At 30.6% G+C, this 27,156-nt stretch overlaps 1 protein-coding gene across 1 annotated transcript; it reads left to right on the forward strand.

Moving 5' to 3' along the window:
* The first annotated feature begins 777 nt into the window (after positions 1-777).
* CYLC2 (cylicin 2) lies at positions 778-26,682 on the forward strand. The gene is made up of 8 exons (XM_004048380.5): positions 778-807; positions 3,781-3,885; positions 10,061-10,101; positions 11,634-11,755; positions 13,187-13,343; positions 13,461-14,849; positions 20,437-20,552; positions 26,534-26,682. Exons 2-6 carry the CDS (start codon positions 3,869-3,871, stop codon positions 14,168-14,170), a joined length of 1,047 nt encoding a protein of 348 aa, XP_004048428.3. The 5' UTR covers positions 778-807; positions 3,781-3,868; the 3' UTR covers positions 14,171-14,849; positions 20,437-20,552; positions 26,534-26,682.
* Positions 26,683-27,156: the final 474 nt, after the last annotated feature.

Below are 27,156 nucleotides of genomic sequence, written 5' to 3' on the forward strand. Positions count from 1 at the left end.
TACAAACGGCAAACAGGTATATGAAAAAACTGCTCTTGCAAATCAAAATGACAATGAGATATCACCTCATCACAGTTATAACGGCTATCATTAAAACAACAAAAACTACCAAATGCTGGTGAGAATGTGGATAAAGGGCACATTGTTGGTAGAAATGTAGATTACTATAGCCATTACATACAACAGTATGGAGGTTCCTCAAAAAAGTAAAAATAGAACCATCATACAATACAGCAATTCCATTACTGAGCAAATAGCCAAATAAAATAAAATATGTCAAAGACATATCTGCACTTCCATGTCTATTGCAGTGCTATAACCTTTTTACTGAGTTATCATAAAAAAGACTCAGTATACACAAATTATAAACTATAAAACACTTAAATATATATAAATATACATTTAAAAACTAGAATATTTATGCTTGAAGACATAGTTACTAAGCTCAAAACAACCACAAAATACTTCTGTGTTATTGTAGTGTTGAAGCTGGATAGACATTGGCAAGATCTTAAGATATCATAAAAATTATATATATGAGGCAGATATATTTCCATTAAGCCTCAAATAGTAATACTATTCTCCATAAAACACAGTGAAATCTCATCTTGTTATAATAACATGCATGAACCTGGATGACATTTTGCCAAGAGAAATAAGCCAGGCACAGAAATATGAACTCTGAATGATGTCACTCATTTGTGAAATCTAACACAAGATGATGTCACAGAAGTGAGGAGTAGAATAATGGTTACCAGAGGCTGGGGAGAATAGCGAAAGGGAGATATGGGAGAAGGTGGTCAATAGGTACAAAGTTAGACATGAAAATAAGTTATGGTGTTCTATTACACAGCGGGGTGACTATAGCAAATAATAATGTATTACGTATTTTAAGATAGTTAGAAGAAAATATTTGAATGTTGATGTGGTTTGGATCTGTGTCTCCACTGAAGCTCATGTTGAATTGTAATCCCCAGTGTTATAGGTGGGGTTTGCTGGGAGGTAACTGGACATGGGAGTGGATTTCTCAGATAGTTTAGCACCATCCCCTTGGTGCTGGTCTCATGATAGCGAGTGAGTTCTCGTGAGATCTGATTGTTTTAAAGTGTGTAGTACCCACACCCCCACGACCTGTTGCTCCTGCTCTGGCCATGTGACATGCCTGCTCCCCCTTTGCCTTCCACCATGACTTCAAGTTTTCTGAGGACTACTCAGAATCCAAACAGATTCCAGTATCATGCTTCCTGTACAGCCTGCAGAACTGTGAGCCAATTAAACCTCTTTTCTCTATAAATTACTCAGTCTCAGGTATTTCTTTATAGCAACACAAGCATGGACTAATACAAATGTGATCACCACAAATAATAAATGTTTAAAGTGACGAACATGCTAATTACCCTGGTTTGATTATTATACAATATATACATGCATTGAAAACCCACAACTGTACCCCATACATATGTACAATTATTACATGTCAATTATAAATAAAACTTTTGGAAGTGATACAAAGTATTATACTGTGTAAAATGTCTTAGAATGCATTTAATAAGGTGATTTCTACATTTATATACCCTTTTTATTGTCTGAAATCTTTTGTGAAACAGAGGGAGATAAATTGATGATACATGAATAGAAAGATAGATTAATAAGTAGATATACAAATCATACATATAGACACATTATATATGCACATGCTACATAAATATGTGAAACACAGATTCACTGAAATTATTACAAGCTTGAAGAATCTACAATTATATATATTGATTTTAAGGATGAAATTATAAGCCATGTTTCTGAGTTAATAACATATTGCAAACTCTTAGGAAATACACCTTGTTCAAGGACAACCTCCCCTAACCTTTACATTGTTATTAGAGAAAAAATGAGTTAATGTATACAAATAACTGTATAATCTTTAAAACACTAAAAATATGTATATATACACATTTATAAAGTAGAATATTTATGTTTGAAGACATGATTTCTAAGCTTAAAAACAACCACAAAAACATTAATACATGGTTATATTGCTGATGCTGGATAGACATTGGCAATATCTAAAGATATTATATATATATATTTATATGGCTGATATATATAAATATATGGCTGGTATATTTTGATATATTTCTATTAATCCTCATATTCTATAGTAGACTTTTAGTCTTAACATTTGATATGTTGTAGGCAAAATTTTAAGGCTCCCAACAACCATTCCTTCAGAGTGCGGGCAGAATTTGTGAATAACAGGAGATAGCATTCCCATTATATGCTACATTATGAAGTACAATTGATCCTTAAGTTAAATACATTATCTAGGTTGCTTGAATCTAACCATTTGAGCCGTTTAGGAAACAAAGGTTTTCCTCGACTGATAGTGGTTAGGAAGGCTGAAAAAAGATAAGACTGATTTAACTATGAGGACTCCATGAAATATTTCAGGTTTGAAGAGGTAGGGGGAGGTATTTGAGAAGGAACTTAGGCAGTTTCTAAGCACAGAAAGCAGCTCATAGCTGACAGCAAGGAAGAAAACAGAGATACCAGAACTACAGCCACAAGGAATTAAATTCCACCAGCTAAAATGTGCTTAGGCACTGATTCTTTCTTTGAGTCTCCACGTAAGACACAGTTCAGCTGACAATTTGATTTCAGTCTTGTGAGACCCTAAGCAGAGGACCTAGTTAAACCTGCCTAAGCTTTTGAATTATAAAATTACGAGATAAAAAATGAGTATCGTTTTATGTCTTAAATTTGTAATAATTTGCTACGTAGCAATAGAAGACTGACACATGCTCATTACAAAAATATCATTGGCTAAGATATTACTAGATCATACACATTTAATTAAGAATGACAATAAGAGATTAATTAAAGAGATGACAATGCAGAAGGCAAGTATTGCCTGTTGCCCAGTCATTATTTAGATTTTAATGTATGATGATAGAGTAAATGCATTAGAGATTAATATTTTCAAAAGCCACTATAGACTATAAAATGCTCAACAAAATATTATAGAATTAGACATTATACTTTACTTATTAAACTATCACTTTTCAGGAAAACTTCAGTAGATATTCTCATTAAGTCAGATAGTGAAGTAATCAGATCACAGAAATCTAAATTATGGAAAGGCTCCCATCCCAGCTCCAATGCCTCTATAATTTATCATTGTGTAAGATCAGCTAGCAACTTTGAGTCAAACTACTAATATTTCTGTAGTTTACCTCTTATAGAAGCTTATATTTAATAAAATTATTTCTTAAGACAAAAAATAGCTAAGATATTTTAAAAAGAGCTAAATAAGAGCAACATGTTTAAATGCCTCTCTATATAGTACTAGTATTCATTTATTAGTGGGGTAAGATTATGAGTTTAATAAAAATGCACTAACTCATATATTTATAAGTTTAAAAAGCATATAGCTTTGTTTAAAATATTCTATGTATGAGAAAACAATACGTTTAAGATGAGAGAAAGACATGTAAATTTATGCATTGATTTAACAAAAGTTACAGGAATGAAAGGGAATTTAGGATTACAGCTGATCCTCACAGATAAATGTTTAGACTTACCTTTTTTCCATATCAGTCAATAAGTTACAATTACATGAAAAAAATAAAACAAATATTTTATTAAAGTGTAAAATCAATTGATTACTTTTAAAACTCCTAGCTAGATTTAGTCAGTAATATGTGAAAGTAAATATTAATCTTAGAATTTTAGAGAACATAAAAACACAAGTGTCTCCTTTTGTTTTGCCCCTTTAATTCCAAGTGCTCTAGGCTTCTTTATGATGTCACCTTTCAACATCACCAGTTTGAACTTACAATACTTAAGTCCTGGCAAGTCATAAGTGGGGAAAATGTCTCTCCCAAGATTGTAAGTCAAATTTTATGTTTTAAAATAACTGAAATACTCATTGGCTTATACATTTAACTTCTTTAGTATGAAGAGATGTTTATTATATTATTATGATGCCATTCATAAGCAAAAGATAATGTGTTTAAGCAGACAAAGATTCTCAGGCAACATAATAGAGTTTTTTGATTTAAGACATAGCTAGTGCATGCATTTCAGTAAAATAGATACCTGGCTTTGGATAAGTCTTTTTTGTTTGTTTTTTTACTGCTAGTCTTACTTGATTTTTTTATCACATTGCATTTTGAGTAATATAAAATAAAATAATTCATGATTTTCAGTCAGGGAACCACTTGGAAATTTCTGTGAATATTTTTTGTGTATGTAATAGTGACTGAGGAGTGTGACTGAATTTTAGAGGAGGCATTATATCGCAGTGTTAACCTTTAGTAAAAAGTGGGGCAGCTCTATCCAAATGTGACCAACTGAATACTAATGGTATCCCTCTTGCAAAATATTGAGTATGTGGAAGTACTTTGTAATGTAAAGCAGATAATCCAGACATGAGAAGTTATATGACAGTAGTTTACTTATGCTTAATTTATTCTGTGTCAAAATAAGGTAGGTAAAGAGCACGTTTCAAATCTGTAAGCCCTTTTACAGAGGACATGCAACAAAGGTGAAGGAATGGAGTTTTGTAATATAAAGTATGGGTGGGCCTTAATTTAGCACTATTGTTAAAGGAAAGATAAAACATGAATATTAAAAATAGAATAGGCTTTCCATAGATACTGGTGCCCATTTTGTTATAAAACAATCATTAAAGTATAATTTTTGGTAAAGGTTTAAATGCATTTGTCATGATTACTTTAGAAGCTGAGTAAATTGATGCCTACTATGCAAAAATCTATGTTCTGGCACCTAACATGGCAGAATTACACTGTATTTTAATTACTTTCAAATATATAAACACTGTAAAATATCGATGGTATTATTGTTATCATGAGCATCAGATAGCTTTCAGAGAACTTGACCACAATGGTTAGAAACCTCTTTTTGGTCTTATGGCTATTTTTTATGGTGTTATTCTAGTGTAATCCCAAAACATTGTTGTTTTTGTAGGAGGAAACTGATAGAAATCATAATCAAATGGCCTCACCATTAGCCAGAAAAGCACACATAATTCTTAATAACAAATTAGCATATTTCTTTGAGTTCAAGTGACAGCTCCCAATTCATTTAACGCACAAAATTTAAGATGCAGAAAATTAATTTTTGACTCCATTTGTCTTTTCACTGAATTCTTCTAAGAATGGCAGAGCCTTAGTTTTGGACTTAACATTTCTGTGCCTATGGCTATCAACTTGTACGTGATAAAGAAAATATTTCTGTTTGAACTCAGTTTTTCCATTCCCACTTATTCCTTCTCTAATACCTTTGCTCTATGCAAACCTCAACTATACCATTTAATAGTTTCATCACTTCTGGCCTTGGCCTCAAATTTAGGTTGTGTTAGTCAACTCAGCCCATTTATAATGTTGAATAGAACTAAGATTTCTGAAACAGGTAGGAGAGGTTATCACAAAAATTTGGTGTGAGATAGTGTATCTAAATATATGAACATTTAAATTCCAATATTAGCTTCCCAATCTCGTATCTAATGTATATTTTATGTTTTTCTCTCTATTGAGTAGCATTACTAAAGTCATCTCTTACTATCCTGGTCTAGGGATTCACCTTGATGTAGAAAAGGTTTTATAAATCCTGGCACCACTCACATCGTAGTCTAGAAAACTTTTTGCTGGAATAGAGGATTAGTAGGTGCTGGGGGTAGGGGAGATCCAGCATTCTGTCCATTGTAAGATGCATTATAATATGTTATACAGTACCCCTGGTCTCTACCAACTAGATGCTAGTATCATCACACGCACATACACATAGACAATTGTGACAAGGAAAATGTCTTCAGACATTGCAAAATGTTCTCTGGGCGAGGAGTTCGAAATAAACCCATGCTAAGAAACACTGCTTCAGAAAATGCTAGAGAAAGACAGAGAATCTTACTACACACAGAGCCATTCCTCAGCAAGACAGTAATCCTGGGGCAGTTGACCTTGCCTTTACACAGAGACTCCTCTAGCAAATACAAGAAGAGTAGCTCAGGCTGCAGTCAATTCCTAGAAAACTTTCTACCATGCGTTTTATGGTCTTCTTTTCCCTGCAGCTGATGCAGATTCCAAAAATCTAGTCTACTGGCAAGATATCTGGTAATATGCATACAATCAGGAGGTCTATGAACAACTCACATGTAACTGGGGAAGATATATCATTTAAATCCTTTGACTTTGAATCCACTATATATTTTTTAAAACACATCTAAGCAGAGATACAGTTACAGGCAAGAGTAAAAATGGGTGGATTTTGTATTTAGGTTAAAATATAATCCAGACTAAAAGGAAAAGTAATCAGAAAAACAAACTTGGTTAAATGTTTACCCCTGAAAAAAATTTTTCATGGTGGTAGAAGAGAAATAGATTTTTCTCTTAAGAAATAAAGTCCCCCATGTCTCTTGCTTGTCTACTTTTTATTTCAGAAAACTTAATCCTAGTTTTCTTTTCAAAGTTGCAAACACATTATATTCTACATTGTTGACAATGGGAAACCTTCTTTACCTCAGAACATGCACAGTTACTGAAAATGATTTTGAATCGACTGAATATATAAGCTTGAAGTGAAGGTGGAATTTTAGCTTCTACATTCCATTTAATCTTGGTAAATATGAGGCCTTAATTACTGTGTTTCCTTATATATATCCAGACACTTTAATTTAATTTAAGCATTAGTCCTATTAAAAAACAACAACAACCTTTTGACGTAATAATCATTTTTCCCTCTTCTTAGGTTAAGTCATTAAATTAGATCTTATGGATTTAATTTAAAATTGTGAAAATACATTTACATTCATATATCTCAAAATAAAAATAAGGGATACACTAACAGTTTATTTTCAATAAGACAGTTTGTAAGTTTTTTAAATAAGAATGTCAAAAATTGAATGCAAATGCACCCTGACCTAGATAATTACTTAACTGTACCAGAGAGGAAAGGAAAGAGATGCTCTCAACCAGCAGAGCCAGACTTAAAGAGTGGGAAAGTGCTATCAAATCCAAAAGATCAAATTGCTTTAATTGCTTATCACACACATTTGCATAGTCAGTAGGGGCAAGGATATTTGGTTTATTGCTGTTTGGGTTCCTATAAATGATTCTCACTAAAAATGCAAGAGGTTAAAATGTATTCAACTGTCACTAACTCTAATCTCATAAACACTAAGAAATATATAGAAAACTTTGATCACCCAAAAAAGATACATTATGACAGATTCCAGTCAATCCAACTTGCTTTTCTCCAACCAATGGCTGTTCAGTTACCCTATAGAGTCTTGCTTATTTTTGAAGTGAATACAATAAAATTATATTGTGTATGTGCTAGTATTTCTGGACTTTTTCTTTCAATATAATATTCCTTTGTATTCATTAAAGTTTCTATATTGCACATATAAGTAATTTATTCCTTTCGATTGCTAAGAAGTATTCCATTACATTTATATAGCACACTTAGTTTATCCATTCCTTTGCTGATGGACACTTGAGTTGCTTTTAGTTTGAGGTTATTGTGAATAAAATTGCTATGAACCTTTTTGTCTAAGTCTTTCTGTGGACTTTTGTTTTCCTCCTTTTCTTTATTTCCTAGAGGAAAAGTTTTAATTCACTTATGCAGCTTTTATATGTATTTTAATAACTTGTTTCTGTATAATTTGCTTTTGTGTTATTTCAAGTTTTAATTAATTTTCCTAAATTTTTATCTTCTAATTTTGCTGGTATATAGAAATATAGTTCATTTAAAGTATTTATCATATAATCATTAAACAAGTATAATTCATTAAACTCTGTATCATATAAACTTATTACATTTGATTGGCAGCTTTAACATTTATTATTATAGATGTCACTGGATATCATATTTACCCAATTGTATCCTCTACAAATAAAGACAATTTTACTTCTTCGTTTTCAATCTTAGTGCTTTTATTGCTTTATGAAACAAAATAGGATCTGGATTTAAATGCTGAATAGATACAGTAGGTTTATCTTTGCCTTCTTTCTGATTTTTAAGGAAAGACAGTCAATATTCCTCCAATAAGTTTGATTTTAAAAATAGGCATTATCTAGATGTATTCTATCAATCTATGGGCTATGTTCTCTATTGCTGGTTTTCTCTGACTTTTTAATTATGAATGCATATTACTTTCTTTCAAAAATTCTTCTGCATATACTGAAATGATCAGATGATTTTTGTTATTTATTTTGTCAGTTGGAATGATTGCATTGTTTGATTTTAGGTCAAACCAACCTCATATTCTGGAAAGTAAACCAGATGGTCATGATGTATTAGCAATTTTATATGTTTGCCAGTATGATTTTTTAAATTTTAAGAAATTATGTGTCTATAATAATGCGGGATATTCATCTGTAATATGCATTTTTAGTATTGACCTCAAAAGGATTTGGGTTATTTATATTAGCCTTGAAAATGAGTTGAAACATACTTACTCCTCCTCTACTTCTTTTCTTATACTGTTTTCCTAGTTTCAATGGAGAGATGTAAAACATTGATTTTAAACATTTTTTATAATATAAAATATTAAAACTGTAAGTTATTCTCTATGAACTTTTAAGCAGTATTCTATTATTTTCATAATTATCTTATTGTTCAGTTGCTTCTTTTTAAATAGGTTTTCATTGTGATCTCTTTTGGACCACTGGTTCTTTAAAAGGAGCTGTTTAATTTTCAAATATTTATATATTGTCTAGATAATTTTATTATTGATTTCAAATTCAATTGCTGGGTGATTAAATAATATGTCCTAGAAATTATAGAAGAACTTAACAGATCATTCTATTTTGAAAATCTATTTTGAAAATCTCAAGTTTAATAGTGTTTCATGAACTTAAAATCTTTCCTCTTCGAGAGCATTTGGAATAATGCAGTTCATAATCATTGTTGGGTATCAACATTTCTTCTGTAGTATATAAATGTACTTTGACTGGATCTGAATTTAGAGATTCAGATATGATGGGGCAAGTAATGTTGGTGCATGTACTCAGTTTAAGAAAATGATAGGCTGGATAACTTATTGGTGAAAACATATTAAATATTATTCAGCTAATACAAATTTTTATAGCACGAAAAAATGTGCCACGTTTTATGCTGCTAGCTTCATTCTTTAGTCAAGGTATCAAGATACTGCTTTTCTATGCTTAAACCTTAAGTTTTACACACTGTCAAATAAACACCACGTGTGTGTTTGTGTATGAGCACAAAAGCCTCAGACTCACTCATGACCAACGATGGCTCTATATCCAAAATATATGAAACAATGTAAAATAATATTTCTCTAATAGATCTTAGGATTGGTCTCCATCACCAATAAATAAAAATTAGATTGTAAAACACTCCTTCTTGGGAACAAACATGTTAAGATAGTAATAAAACAAATGGGAACCTATAAATGGAAAACAATTTGCAATATAGTTTCTTTTTCAGATTTTCTTTAAAAAGTAATGAAATTCCTTATGAATTTTTGTGGTCCACACTGACATATACACATGCACACACAAATTCACAGGTGCACACATAGGCCATTTAATAATTTGGATTTGGTGGAGTTTTTTGAGACTATTTTGAGGATATGCTTTTACATAAGCATAGAGTTTACAAAGTGATACCTTGTTTCAAATTCAATTAAGAGAGAATTTGGAGCATGAACTGGGAAAAATAATTCAACTGTGTTTTTGTAATTTTTTTAAATGTATATTTTCAGATGTGCAATTTGCTTATACACACACATACATATAAACAAATTGCACATCTGAAAATATACACACATATATGTGATACATGTATTTATATATAGTTTGTTTGATCGACCATTATTTAGTACTGTTGTAATTTGAAAACACATTTGCTCATCTCTATTATCCTGGAGATGAAGTAATCTTATATAACAGAAGATATCTGAGATTGTGAAATGTTTCTCTAGTTGTTGGTTGCAAGTACTGGAGTATAATAATGACAGTTTAAAACAGTGATTTTTACATAAATTACCTAAGACCTTTCTTTTTTGTTTTAATAGCCAAAGAGTAAACTTTGGGCCATATGATAATTACATTCCAGGTAAGAAAGCATTCAATATTTATTACAAAACATGTGTGCTTAATTTTATGGTTTAAGTATTATCCTCCATTCAAAGTGATAAAGCAAACATTGCCATGGAAAAAAATTGATAATTAACTATTTCCCAAGGAACCTTTCTTACAGGCCCAGTGAACACCTTTTATATATGTTTTGCTTTGTTTTGAATCCAAGGAAGCTTAAGTAAACATGTTCAGTATATGAAAGCTGGAAATAGTTACATGTTAGAATTCATACAATCAGATAATCTTACAGTTGAAAAGCAATGTAGAAATTGGATAAATAACTTCTTGTTTATGTCAGGAATTTCTTCTACAACATTCCTGATAGATTATATCCAGCTTATAATTGGCCCCAAATTTCTTTACTAGACAAGGCAAAGGTATTTCATTTTGAAGAACTTCAAATATCAAGTATTTTCCCCTCAGATACTGAGCCTAAATATAATTTTTTTCTGTACTTTTTTCCCATTGTTCCTATTTTCTTTAGAAAACTCATAGGAAATGTCTATTATTTCCACACATTAATGCTGCATGTGTCTAAATACAAGGATGAAATCTCTCATTGGCCTCATTGGCAACTTAAATAACTTTAATCATTTGTATTATAGTTTTCAGTTGACTTCACCTACCCGGTCACCACTCTGTAGGCTTTTTGTCATTTTCCTTTACAAAATATGCCACCTCTAACGATACCATTCTTGGGTGTATAGCATTTGCCCTTTTTTTTTTTTTTTTTTTTTTTGAGACAGTCTTGCTCTGTCGCTCAAGCTGGAGTGCAGTAGCATGATCTCGGCTCACTGCAAGCTCCGCCTCCTGGGTTCACGCCATTCTCCTGCCTCAGCCTCCTGAGTAGCTGAGACTACAGGCGCCCGCCACCACACCCAGCTAATTTTTTGTGTTTTTAGTAGAGACGGGGTTTCACCGTGTTAGCCAGGATGGTCTCTATCTCCTGACCTCGTGATCAGCCCACCTCGGCTTCCCAAAGTGCTGGGATTACAGGCGTGAGCCACCGCGCCCGGCTGCATTTACTCTTGTAGCTTGGAAAGTTATTACTAAATAAGGGGATCTTAAGTCTTAGCACTTAGATTAAATCATGTATTTACTGAATATTTATGCTGGCATTGTGCTAAGTACTATGGGAGCTACAGAAGTAGTTATTTTCTGTTATTAATAAAATTGCATATTAACCAAAAGCATAAAGCAAAAACCTAGACTGGAAGAGAGAGATTTAAAAGGAAGCAGTAAAACTGAATCTTTCCATTTATATTATAGTTATGCTAGTTTTGCAATGACTACTTTATACAGTTATCTGTAAAACTGCTCAAAATAGAAAAATCAATTTTTATTTTCTCATATTGATAACAGAAAATTGCAAACATTACCAAATAAATGAAGTCATAATTTGAATCACTTGTTTATTCATTTACATGATATACGTTGCACGTAATGCCATTTCAGCTCTGATGGAATTCTATTCACTCCAAAATGTGTTTTTTGTCTCCCTTATTTTAGTCAGCGAATTAAGCAAAAAATCATGGAATCAGCAACACTTTGCCCCGTTATTTCCCAAACCACAACGGCCAGGAACCAAAAGGAGATCAAAACCTTCTCAAATACGGGACAATACGGTTTCTGTAAGCATTGGAAAGATTTTATAATTATCAGTAATAAGTAATAACTTAGTAATAATTATAACCACAATAAGTAATTATAATTAGTCTTAAGTAATCACTAAGTAGTAAGCTTGTGAAATCATGTATAGTTGTGTGTGTTATAGATCAAAGCTGACCAACAAGTTTCTGCAATGATGGGAATATTTATCTCTGTAGTCCAATGAGGCTATTAAATACTTGAAATGAGGCTAGTGCAACTAAGGAATTGAATTTTACATTTAAATTACATTGAATTAAAGTAAATTCACATGTGACTATGAAATGCCCTACTGAACAGCACAGTTAGAGATAATTCAAAGTCTACCACTTAAAGAAAATAGATATGTTTTATTTGCATTTTACTGTATACAGTTGCCCCTTTATTTCATATTAACTATTTTTTTCAGTAACCACACATTGTAAAAATTGTTTCCAAGAAGCACAAAATTATGGAGTTCCTGATGTTAGAGTTAGTGTGAACATTCAGGAAATGTTCTACAGCTGGAGAAATCCCTCATTTGAGTCATGGGATTACACTATACCTTTAATACTTCCTCAGTTCCGTAATATAGAATTCAGGACTCAGAATATTGGAAAATAAATATTTTGCAATATTTCTGGAGTCAACATGGGATAAGCATATGTTCAAAGAAAAGTTTTCACAAAATAAATGTATCATTAACTTGTTTATTTTTAAAAATGTAACCCATTAGTAGTGAACAAAGTTCTTTTTTTCTTGCTGAATTTATTTTTCCATTTTTGTTAATATTTGTACAGAGATTAGCTATTTTTGCCATTCAGTTTTGTACATATTTAATTAGAAGTTGAAAACAAAATGCATAATTTCTCTCAAATTAACATTCCCTGTTACAGATTTCATTATTTCAGTTACCAATCTGATGATACTCAATTTATATCTGCCAAGCAATAGGAGTTTCAGGCTTTTATCTTTAACCATGAGTAGCATTCTAAATTCCAGAGACTCTGAAAATGAAAACAGACTAAGATATGCCTCAATCTGAAACTATTAGATATTAGAGAATAGTTTCTGATTTACCTAGAAATAGAAGGTGGGCAAGATATTCCAAGAATTCTCAAGAACATACAGTTTAAAAAGCCTCCTATAATTGTGAAGATATGCCATGAGTCTACCAATTTGAACCTAAAATCCCGAGGGAGCTATGAAGATCCTATAAACTGAAAGTAAGCTCCAAATGAGGCATGATTATTCACTAGTTTAAAAAAAGGATGACAATAAAAAAGCAAAATAAATGATGAAATCTCAAACTTCCCCATTTTTAAACAAAAGCTAAAATCTTTTTATGGTTGAAATTAAAATATATTTGGGATATATTAATACAAACTGTGTTATTCACTCACAAGTTGTTCATCATTATTGTAACCATCTTTCAGATAATTGATGAAGAACAATTAAGAGGAGATCGTAGACAACCATTATGGATGTACCGTTCTTTAATGAGAATTTCTGAGAGACCATCTGTTTATTTAGCTGCCAGGAGGCAGCCTCTCAAACCAACTTGTACTGTCGAGGTGGATTCTAAAGCAGCAGGTAGAGATAACTTACTGTTTTTATAGTATCTCTGTAATTTTCTGATTAGATTTCTATTAGAATTTTATCAAGTTGGGATTTTCCCATTTTAAGAAATATTTGAATATTTATCCCCAGAAATTGGTAAGAAAGGTGAAGACAAGACAACACAGAAGGACACAACAGATTCGGAATCAGAATTAAAACAAGGAAAAAAAGATTCAAAGAAAGGCAAGGATGTAGAGAAAGGAAAAGAAGAAAAGCTAGATGCAAAGAAAGATAGCAAAAAAGGTAAAAAGGATGCAGAGAAGGGCAAAGACTCAGCTACAGAATCTGAAGATGAAAAAGGAGGTGCAAAGAAAGATGACAAAAAAGATAAAAAGGATTCAAAGAAAGGCAAAGACTCGGCAACAGAATCTGAAGATGAAAAAGTAGGTACAGAGAAAGATAGCAAAAAAGGTAAAAAGGATTCAAAGAAGGGCAAGGATTCAGGCATAGAATTACAAGCTGTAAAAGCAGATGAAAAGAAGGATGAGGATGGAAAAAAAGATGCAAACAAAGGTGATGAATCGAAGGATGCCAAGAAAGATGCAAAGGAGTTTAAAAAAGGTAAGAAAGATAAGAAGAAGCCCAGTAGTACAGACAGTGACTCAAAAGATGATGTCAAGAAAGAGTCTAAGAAGGACGCCACGAAAGATGCCAAGAAAGTTGCCAAGAAAGATACTGAGAAAGAATCTGCTGATTCAAAGAAGGATGAAAAGAAAAATGCTAAGAAGGATGCAAAGAAGGATGCAAAGAAGAATGCAAAGAAGGATGAAAAGAAGGATGCAAAGAAGAAGGGCAAGTAGGCCTTGGATAAGAATTTGAACCGAAAGAATAATTCAGAAGCATATTTGATGAAACAATAGTGGTAGTCTGCAGCTGAATTTGTGAGAAAAAAAGAGGCCTCAAAGAATTAAATAATTTTTAAAAGGTGGTAAAGAAGGATACAAAGGAGAACTCAGCAGAGATTTATAAAAATATATAAGAAAGATGTTAAGAAAAATTAAGGGGGGATCCATTGAAAGACTTGAAGAATACATATACTTAAATTCGGGGATATGAAGGATTCAATGAATGATCTCTAGAAAGATTTAAAGAATAATATTCAGATAAGGATGCTGAAGATAATGACACTAAATCTATGGACACACACACACACACACACACACACACACACAGTTTAATGAAGGCTTAAAAAATCCAAGGAGACAGATGTTGTATCTATAGATTTAAAATAATCTCAAGCTGCATCCACAGATACGAAGAAATATAGGAGCCATGAAATGAAGTTAAACACCTTGTAGAAAGCCTACTTTCAAGTAAATATAGCATTCCTTTGGCAAAAAGAAAAAAAAAAGTAAAAGAAAAGAAAAAAAATATATTACCACCCGATGAGCCTACGTCTTTCTTTCTGAAGTTTAAACAACCACAATCATGTTTATGGTTATTGGATGTGCCACTTCCAATCCAAAAGAAGCACACTTGGTAAGTCAGTTTTGTTTTGTTTACTTATTTATTTATTTATTTTTTGAGATGGAGTCTCTCTCTGTCGCCCAGGCTGGAGGGCAGTGGCGCGATCTCGGCTCACTGCAAGCTCCGCCTCCTGGGTTCACGCCATTCTCCTTCCTGAGCCTCCCAAGTAGCTGGACTACAGGCGCCTGCCACCAAGCCCAGCTAATTTTTTTTTGTATTTTTAGTAGAGACTGGTTTCACCGTGTTAGCCTGGATGGTCTCAATCTCCTGACCTCGTGATCCGCCCGTCTTGGCCTCCCAAAGTGCTGGGATTACAGGCGTGAGCCACCGCACCCGGCCAGTTTTGTTTTATTTTAAGCCAGATTGAATTAATTATTGTCTTTTTCATTTTTGAGGGTACATAGTAGATGTAATAATAATTGAACCAAATTATAATTAGATAGGAGGAATAAGTTCAAAAGATCTATTGTATAGCATGGTGACTATAGTTAATGACAATATATTGTATTCTTGAAAAATCAATGCTAAGAGAATGAACATTGTGCTCTCATCGCATAAATAATAACCATGCGAGGTGATGCTTATGTCAATTAGCAAGATTTCAGGATTCCACAATGTATACATGCTTCATAACATCATATTGTACACGATAAATATGCTTTTACTGATCAAATTAAATAAATTTAAAATAATAAAAATCAAACTAAAGGTTCAAATTGACACTGTTCTTATATTATCTCTGTGATTTTCTGAGTACATTTCTTTTAGAATTTTATGAAGTTTGGGCTTTCTCATGTTAAGAAATATTCAAAGAACATGGAGAGACAACAAAATAAATGAAGCTTTAAAAAGTGTCCGTGGAAAGGTTAAGGAAGTCTGTCATTAGGGAGAGGTTACTAGCTTATGATAGATGATATTACTACCAATTAAGCATCCAAAGTTTTATAATAGAAAATATTAATCAATTTATTTTGATTGAAAGAAGGATGAAACTCAAAATTGTTTATTACCGACAAGAACAAATTTAAATGAGGCATATGAAAGAGCTACTTGATAAATGGCTAAATACTTCACAAAACTAAATTAACCAAAATTTAACAGAGTGTAACAGAGTAAGAATATATACATAATATTTATTTAGATGTGGAAACAATTAACTTACTGTCTTTAAAACTGTATTAAATTCTGCTGTGACCCATAAGTCCTATTGATTTGAGGAAAAAATAAAAAGCAGTATTAAGCAAAATGCAATATCCTTGAACTTCTCAATTAAATGACAATTCATTTATTTCTGATTTAACATTTTCTTAAATAAACTCAGTGTTGCTGCAGAACTTGCTAAATGATTTTCTCTTTTTATTCTTCCTGACATAAACTTTGGATGCAACATAAAGCTTCTCTTGGACATTAAAGGAAGGGTCTCCTAGTCTGTATGTTCCTAAGAGCTAGCTTCCAAGGAACAGTAAGGAATAATTGTTTTTCTTTAACATTCAACATTGGGTCCTGTCCCTCCTGCATCAACTACTAAGAGTCAGTGGTTATTGTAACTCCTGATCTGCCAGGTGATCACACCTTGTTAGCCTGGGTCAGCTGTAATGGCAGAGGGAGTCAAATCCTGGCCCTTTGTTCTCCTCCCACTCCCTCTAGGAACCTGCTCATCATCTTCCTCTGCATATAGTAAAATTATGTGTTGAGATTGCTAAACTTTTCTGGAAATGTTACCATCTCTCTGAGGATTTAGGAAATCATTTCAAATCCTCTTTTTCCTCTATAAAAAGGCCCTTAAAATTATTTTCACCAATAGGACTCAAAAGTCAGGTTTTAGATTGAAATGTAATGTAAAATGACAGAAAAATTGAGCTTCTACCTTTAATATCCTACTGAGGTGCACCATCACTAAGAATTTTCATGTAGTTAAATTTAATAGCAGTGTCCTTTTATTCCAGTACCTCTTCATTTACATCTATGTTGTTTTCTCAGTTATTCCAATAAAAAATAAAAATGAAAACAATGGCTTTACATACCATTCTTATGCTGTTGAATCTTATATTTAAACCTAGTATTTACTTATTTACTCAACTCCATATTCCCATATCCAAATACTTAGTTAAGCATCTTGTTGACTAGCTTCCAGGTATCTCAAAATTAACAAATCCCAAAGAGAACTGTGGACATCCCTCCACCAATGCCTCTTTCTCCCCAAGTTCTGGCAAACCCATTAAATGATGCTGGTATCCAGTCTGTAGCTTAATCCAAAAATCAGTGAGTCATCCCTAATTACTCTTTTTTCTTCACCCTGCCTACTAGTAGTAAGTCCTATCCTGTCTATCTACAAAATACTCGAGTTGGTATAATTCATTACATTTCTACCACTTCTGTACACTAAAAGTCCAATCAACCATTATCTCTTACTTGAAAACTCCAAAGCCCTCTAAGTGCAGGGGAAGCCCCTGCTTCATGTCTCTCCACAACGCCATATCCCATTCTTCATATAGAAACCATCATGTTTCTCCCTTGGTCAAAGCTTTCTAGTGTACTGATGCCACACTTACCATAAACTTTTCTTTTGCTCTGGCTTATAATCCATTAATGATCTGTGTGCTGACTATTTCTCTGCCCTCATGTGACAACACTATTCCTTTTGTCTACCATGCACTTGTTGCATTGGATTTTTAAAAATATTTTACCACATGTAACCTTACAATATTAAGCCTTTACACTTGTTCCTTCTCCATAGCATGCAATTCTCCTAGAACATTACACTGTTGACTCCTTCAAAATAGTCATTCTCAGCTTACATTTTACATTTCCAGATATTTTTCATAGACTAATTTATTTTTTGACACAGTGTCTCTCTCTGTTGCCCAGGCTGAGGTACAATGGTGTGATCACAGCTCACTGCAGCCTCAACCTCCCCAGGCTCAGGTGATTCTACCACCTCAGCCTCCCCAGCAGCTGGGACTACAAGAGCTCTTCACCACATCCAGATAATTTTTGTATTTTGTACAGATGGAGTTTTGCCATGTTGCCCAGGCTGGTCTCCAACTCCTGGGCTCAAGCAATCCACCCGCCTCAGCCTCCCCAAGTGCTTGGATTACAGGAATGGTACTATCAGAGACTAGATGTTAATAATTACATCATGGAGAATGGGGTAACCACCCCTTCAAAGATTTATCCTTTGTGTTAAAAACAAGAGTATATTTATATACTCTTATAGTGATTTTTAAATGTACAGTTAAGTTATTACTGACTATAGTCACTCCAATGTGCTATCGAATAGTAGGTCTTATTCATTTTTTTCTAATTTTTGTGCATTAACGATTCTCATCTCTCCTTCAATTCCCCACTACATTTTCCAGACTCTGATAACCATCCTTTTACCCTCGACCTCCATAAGTTTGTTTTAATTTTTAGATACAACAAATGAGAGAGAACATGCAATGTTTCTCCACCTTTGCCAACACTTTCATCTTTGTAATAATAACCAATTTATATATGTATCACATATATACAAACATACATATGTGTACACACATACATATGTGTATATACACACATATATGTATTATACACACATACATATATGTGTACACATTGAATTTATTACATTTTACATGTATGTGTATATATATATATATATATATATGCACGTCAATATAGCAAAAATAGAAAATTTAAAATAACCCATATCATTTTTGGTGGCATCAAAATATGCAATAATTTTATTATCACTAAATCAAACTTATTTTCATGAGAAATCAATACAATCAATCTTAAACAAATAAGAATTACTGAAAAAGTGCATAGAAGTTGTCATATACCAAGTTAATTATGTACCAAGTGGAAAGTTTTATACCAAATTACTTTATAATCAAGAAAATCCTTGTAAAAGCAGTGGCAAAATACAAAATTATTGCATAATTATAATCATATTCAAGTTATCTCACAAATGCTTAATCCACAAAATCTTTTTTTAAGTTAAAATAACAGCATCAGCAAAAATGACTACTATTTATTTACTACTATTTGCTAAACGCTTTCCTCGTATTATCACTTAATCCTCACAATCCTAATATATCTCCATTTAATTGAAGCTCAGAAAGGTCAAGTAACAATAAATTTGCACAGATAGTGCAAAACCAGAATTTGAATCTGAACGAATCTCATATGACACCAACGTTTAGACTGTGGTTATGTAGTGTAATTGTTTGTGGATTTGGGAGAATTTTTCTTTAGCACCACAGGTTCGGTTTCTTCATATCCTATGTATCTTTATTTGCAAAAATGTATAGTTATGTTAAAATTACATAAAATTATATTATTAGTTTAAAGATCTACTACAGAATTTAAGAAGGCAGTTGTTCTATTCATAATTGCTCACAATCAGCCTCTCCTCCTACTATTGTTCCTACTCTCTATACCCTTTGTGTCTGCTCAGTAAGTATTGCACATTGCTTAGTAATTTACATTAGTTGTATTTGCAGGAATGTGCTGTATTGAACAAATATGGAAATTAAAAATATGCATAGAATCCTAGATCAACCATTATGTAATAATAAAAAGGGACTAAGAAGCAGGATGTAAAACATTGAAGTCAAAGAAAAATGGAAGAATACTAGTGTATGCCTAAGAATATTGATTCTAGAAACCATTACAAAAAATAACAACTAGATATAAGATTATCTGCTAACGATTACTAATGTTCTCTAACCCCTCCAAGATAAGGACTTCCTTGGTATATATGCATTGAGAGAGTCACAGTTAACATTGAAACAGTACATACATGCATATACGCACATACAAATAAAAGGCTTTGTTTTTATTATTTCATTTATTATTTTTGCACCAAGAGGACAATATGCATTGTTCTCCATTCTTTTCTTTTGTGAATTTGTAAGCTGTTTGAAGATTTTTTACCCCCCTTCATTTTGTTTAACTTTTAGTGTAACTTTAAAACAGGTTTTTCAAGTACTAGGGGACATGAAATACTTATGTTTCATAAAAAATGTTTTATATCTAACATTGTCACATAGCTTTGATGGCTAAGTAATTTACTGTATTTTGGTACTTTAGGCTGAGGAACTTAAACTATTTCTACAGAAAAGGTGACAGTCATTCTGTAATGGTACTTGAAACCTGATAAAACCACATGAGTGACAAAAATGGGGTCCAAGTGAAGCTAACCGATTTTGAAAAATGGGGGAGGGAGTGATGGCTAAGAGGATAAGGCACCATTAATACAATTCCAAAAGGGCTCAACTTTGCAAGACATGGCAAAATCCAAAACCATTGCTCTGTGGGTTTATACAATAAAGTGTTCTAAAGTTTATTTATGAAATAAACAGAAAATTTTGCCTCTAGAGAAAAAGGTATGTCTAAGGGTCATAAACATCCTAAACTTATATGCAAGTGTTGTAGCTATTTGCATAACTTTTGTACAAAGTTTGACCTCTTTAAAAAGTGAGAGTCCAGGAAAAATATGAAAGGAATTTTGAAAATGATATTATTCCAATTCTCTTTGCAACATGTATCTTTGTCAAATCACAAAGTAATAACTTGCTAATACTTAGATCATTCTCTTTTTTTTTTTTTGATCGAGTCTCGCTCTGTTGCCCTGGCTGGAGTTCAGTGACATGATCTCAGGCTTACTACAGCCTCCACCTTCAGGTTCAAGTGATTCTCCAGCCTCAGCCTCTCTGGTAGCTGGGATTACAGGTATGCATCACCACATCCCGCTAATTTGTATTTGTTTTGTTTTAGTAGAGATGTGGTTTCACCATGTTGGTCAGGCTGGTCTCAAACCTCTGCCCTCAAGTGATCTGCCCACCTTGGCCTCCCAAAGTGCTGGGATTACAGGCGTGAGCCACTGTGCCCTGCCTTTAATGCAGACAAATATATGAGGCAAACATACACAGCCCCTAGTCTCCTTTCAGTCATTTAGTATTTTTATATCATGTTCCTTCAGGTCTACTTTTTTAACCATTGGACAATGCCTCATTAGTAAATACAACAGATAAAATAATTCCGGTGTTTTGAACATATTGAATGTGGTATCTGAAGACACCGAATATTTTCTAAGGGAGCACAGTTCCATTCTAAGCCTTGTATATAGTTTATGACAGTTTTTATAATTATTCTTTTTAAATAATTCAAATGCAAGTTCTTCCCTTAGCCTAATCTGAGCCCTAATCCATAATAAAATAAAATTGCTTGTGTAAATAAAGTAAAATATGAATAAAAGTATTGTGGAAAGTATCCAGTGATAATATCTAAATAATAATTGAGTTTTCTTATCAGGCTGAACTATTTGGCAAACACATAAACAGAAACCTACTCCAGGTGTTAAATATGTTCAATAATCAATTTTATAGTTATTAATAAGTTATTATATGTGGTTTATTTTATACTTTCTCAGATATTGGATGCAAAAGAAAATAGCTGCCATAGTCATCATATGAGCAGTTTTACGGTAGGCAAAATCAAAGATTTTCAGGGTATATACAGAGAGTATATGTGAGTAACAAATCACAGTATGGTGTAGTTTGGCATTCGGATAAAAAAGTTAAATTTATAAAAATCCATAAACTTTGAAAGTGCATTTCTATTGATTGGAAAAAAAAGGAAAGGGTATGATTTTATTGATAGCAAGATTAAGAACCAAAAATACACTTAAAAACTAATTATATATATAAATATATATCACAAATAACATATAAATATATATCATAAATAATATATAAATATATATTTATATATTATATATAACATATTAATGTTATATATATGTATATTATATATATTATATAAATATATATTTAATATGTTATATATAATATATTAAATATATATTTATATATTATGAGTTTATATAACATATATATTTAATATATTACATAAATATATATTATATGAATATATATTTAATATATTATATATTATATAAATATATACATAATACAGAAATATATATTTATATATTATATATTATATAAACATATATTTAATATATTACATATATTTATAAAAAATAAATTATATTAAGTATATCTTAAATTATATTAAATTTAATATATGAATATCTTAAATTATATTAAATTTAATATATGTACATCTTACATATGTATTTACAATATATAAATATATTTATAAATATTTTATATATATTCTATAGATATATATTTATATAAACATATAAATATATTATATATAATTTATATATTATATTTAATAATATATATGATATATAATATATCCTGTACATTATATATTATATATTAAGCATATTATATATAATTATATATTATATTATATATTATAATTATATTTTATACTACACATTATATAATTATATTTTATATTATATATTATATATAATTATATTATATATAATATACATAAAATATATTATATATAATTACATTATATATGATATACATAAAATATATTATATATAGTATACATTCTATATAATTATATATATTATATATATCATATCTATTACATAACATATGTAATGTATAATATATTATGTATCATAAATCACATTTTATATAATTATATATTAAATATTATATATTATATAATTATATAATTATATATTATATATTATATATTATATAATTATATATTACATATTATATATTATGAATTATACATTATATAATATATATTATATAATATATAATATGTAATATATAATTATATGATTATATAATTATATAATTAATAATATATATTATATATTATATAATATATAATCATATAATTAATAATATATATTATATATTATATAATATATAATAATATATTATATATTTTTATATATTATTATATATAATATGTATATTATATATTATAATAATTACATATTATATATTTATATATTATTATATATAATATGTATATAATATACAATAAAGATAATACAATATATTATATATCATATATTATACATATAATAAATAATATATGACATATAATATTATATTATATATTATATGTCATATATTATTTAATATAATACTATATATTGTATATTGTATTATATTATATATTACTTAATATAATATTATATATGTTATATTATAATATATTAAAAATATTATTCGTATTATATACATATTTTATATATCTATTTAATATTTCATATATAAATTTAAATATTTAATATATAAAATTAAATATATTAAAAACATTTTATATTATATTATAATATATTAAATATATTATTTAATATATAATATGAATATTATATATATCTCATATATAATATATAATATATAATATGTATGTAATATATGTTGCATAATATATTACATTAAATATATTACATAGTATACATAATATCACATATATATTACATTGTATATATTACATAATATATAATATGTATATATTACCTAATATACTTATAATATACATAATGTATATTACGCAATATACATTATGTATATTATGCAATATAACATAATGTATATTACGCAATATACATAATGTATATTATGCAGTAGTGTAATATACATAATGTATATTATGCAATATACATTATGTATATTATGCAATATACATTATGTATATTATGCAATATACATTATGTATATTATGCAATATACATTATGTATATTATGCAATATACATTATGTATGTAATATACATTATGTATGTAATATGCATAATATATGTAATATGCATAATATATGTAATATGCATATGTATATTATGTAATATACGTAATATATGTAATATACATAATATATGCAATATACATTATATGCTTATTATATATTATATATTATAATTATATACTTATATATTATATCATTAATATATATATTATATAATTATAATATATAATACATAATATGTAATTATATAATATATAAATATATAATACATGTTTATATATAAATATATAAACATTATATATGAAATATATATATATACATAAAATAAAACTCCTTCAGCTAATTTTAACATAAATCACCTTTAAAGTATGTCTCTTGAGTGTTCCTTGGACTCTCTACTTGACCAGCGCTCTACCTTTCAGAGTAGCTCGTTTTTGTCTAAGACTAATATGGCTTTTAGAAAATGTTTTTTAGAATATTTTGCCTTTTATAAAATGTGTTTCTTACATCTAGTTTTAAACTGTGCCAATATATCATGTAAACTTCTAGTTTCATATCTTGGTTTGTCCCCAAAATACCAACAGCTATTATACTATTCCACTCTATATACCTCTGTAACCAGATAAGATGGAAAGACAGAAACTAATCTTAACTTCTAATTCCCATTAAGGCTCAGATCTGGAAATTATATATATATCTAATTGTATATATATAATATGTAAGTATATATACATACATATGTATGTATATATGTATCAATTATCTATCTATATGGATTTTGATAGATAATTGGTAATTCATAGTATCAATTATATATACAGATTTAGATAGATAATTGATATTATCTATATCTACATATACACTTGTATGTCTCAGATATAAGTATAGACATAGAATTTTTCTATCTGGTATATTAAAAATGAGTTATTTTCTAATGGTTAAAAAACAGACCTGATGGAGCATAATGTATGTCATATATAGATACCTAATTGGGAACAACTTAAATAAAAACTGATAAATTATTGGGTAAACAGAGTGGCCTAAATAAGATTCAGAGAAAGCAGCAGTCACTGGCCACAGAGGTTCAGCACAATGCTCCAGGAAGAAGCTCTGGGACAGCTTTTCTCTCTAGCACATTGCCATGGAATATCTATGCCTGCTGCTCTTTCTAGACAGAAAAATAAGACAGGATTTTAATAAATTATAATTTCAGTAGTTGTCACATGCATATGTGTGTCCACAAGCCATTTATCCCATCAGTGTTCTATTTTCTGCTATTTACTACTACTAGGGCATTTTATATTCTAGTATAGGATGTTTTGTGAGAGGAGCCACTATTTTTTAATCTCTATCAGTTACCTATTAATTTCAGGTTGTTGTTGTACCTGGTCATTAATCACTGTTTATAAAAGGAGACAATAAAGGAAAATTAAAATTTCATATGGATTGATTCAGTTGATTTACAAGGAAAGACAACTTCCTCTTAGGAAGAGATATTTTGTCTTAGGTAAAGTAACTTAATGGCATAACGGATGGCTGAACATGAAAGATGAGGCCCCAGCGCATAGCACATATGGAAGTTTACATTAGAAAAAAATAATTCATCTACATAAGAGACAAACTTTTTGTTTTTGAAAGGGAAGGAAAATAGCTGGCATTTCTTGCTGGAGAAAGTTATCACAAGTGGAAAGGTTACCCTAGAAATAAAAGATATAAGTAAACTGAAATTTACCCTTATGTGTAATAGCCATCTAATTTTAGAACAATGATGTTTAATATGTAATTTAAAGGTTTTTTTTTATGTTGTTTTCATCTGCTGTCCCATACCTGCAATAAAAGTCATTTGAGTAAGTGGCTTTGCTTTGATGATACTTAAGGGGAAGAAATGGAGAATTAATTGGGCTAAGCATGATAGTAAAGAGGAGAATGGGATTTCAAAAGGGGATTTAAGGTGGGTGGCATTTGAGAAGAAAGCTTAAAAATGAAAATTATTAGAATATGTCCTAGTAACACCCAACTTTCCCTAAATTCAAAAAATATTACAAAGTTGGAAAATATTAAAGTTCATCATAGTTTAAATTTTCCTATTTAAACAAAGTAAAGGGCATCTGCAGAATGTTCAAAGTTTGAAACTTCATGGACTTATTTATTTCATAAAGGGCTCTCTAACTTGCACTCAAATTAGAGTTTTAGTTAATTTCTCCTAATTCGGTTTACTGAATAAATGGATCTGAAATAAAGTATGCTTTTCAATTATGTTTAGCAAGTTTCAGTCATCTCTTCAGAAACTTCTGTTTCATTTCCTCCATTTATACAAACCTACATGTTAACATATTCACAATATCTATTTTCCTAAACCCAGGACAAAGAATATCCATTGGACCCTCTGTAACTTTTCCTAGATATAGTTGGTAACTTTTTCTTAGAATGCATGCACTAGGGGTAGATTGGTTTGCTAGGACTGCCATGACAACAAACCACAGACGGGGTAGCTTAAATAATAAGCTGTTTTCTCAGTGTTCTGGAAGGCTAAAAGTCCAAAATCAAGATATTGGCAGTGTTTATTTCTTCTCAAGCCTCTCTCCTTGGCCTCTATGTGGCTATGTTTTCCCTTTGTCTTCACATGGTCTTTCCTCTGTGTGGATCTGTGTTCTAATCTCTTGTAAGACCCGTCATATTGCATTACGGTCCATCTTAATGACCTCATTTAACCTTTATTACTTCTTTAAAGGCCTTGTCTACCCAGTCACATTCTGTGGTGCTGGAAGTTAAGACTTCAACATGTAAATTTCAGGGGAGACAATTTATCCCACAACGAAGGTATATGAGATCAGTTTTTTAGTTTTAATCACTCAGAAACCTAAGGTTCTGAAGTAGTATCTTCAGTTCAGGAATTTGTGCTCATTTTTTGGTAGAAACTCTAATTTGTTTAAACAATGAGGAGAACTTTATGACATAATTGAAATCCATGTATTTTCAAACCTTCAGCATTTGGTAGATGCCCTTTACTTTACCACTACTTCTGGGAGAAGCTTTAGCATCTCATTTGACTCCGATTTGATTGTGTTCCAGGACTACCGTGAAGATGGATTGGACATTACACCACACTGGAAAAGTGAAACATCTCATTCAGTTGGTGATCTTCCTGTCATGAAAGTTGCTTGACAGCTCTAATTACGAATTGAACACATTAAACACCTGGTGAAATTATCAATTAAAAACATCTACTCACCATAGTTATTTGTGTCTAAGTTTCAGTGAGTTATGACCTACCTCATAACCATCTACACATGGTTGTCAATGGCACTGGTTTTGCTAAATTATTAAAACAGTCTTGGTTAAAATTACTTAATTTTCCTATCGTTCTACCTGGACCTGGTCTTCAGTTCAATATGGAAGGTATGGAAGAAATCTGTTATCCTTTACCACACAATTTCTTTGTCAGAACTAGTAGCTTCTGTCATTATAAAGCTGGGTTAAAGTGCGTACCACACTCAGGCTTGCTCAAAGTTTGCAGTCATGTGTATGACATTATGCCCTGATTTCAACACTTTTCATTTTATGTTTTTCTATTTTTGTAATTTGGGTCGGTTCTTATATAGATTTAAAATTTTTCATTTACTGTAAGCTACCATTCCCAGAATTCCCTCTTTAAAAGATTGATTTCTGCTGGGATTATCTAAAGATATCTAAAG

This window comes from Gorilla gorilla, chromosome 13 (assembly GCF_029281585.2).
Source record: "Gorilla gorilla gorilla isolate KB3781 chromosome 13, NHGRI_mGorGor1-v2.1_pri, whole genome shotgun sequence".
Classification (NCBI taxonomy): domain Eukaryota; kingdom Metazoa; phylum Chordata; class Mammalia; order Primates; family Hominidae; genus Gorilla; species Gorilla gorilla.

Excerpts from the sequence above, each read along its gene's own strand:
- CYLC2 (XM_004048380.5), top strand. Across the intron at positions 11,756-13,186 it reads TACGGGACAATACGGTTTCT|ATAATTGATGAAGAACAATT; the intron begins GTAAGCATTGGA and ends ACCATCTTTCAG. Across the intron at positions 13,344-13,460 it reads GGTGGATTCTAAAGCAGCAG|AAATTGGTAAGAAAGGTGAA; the intron begins GTAGAGATAACT and ends ATTTATCCCCAG.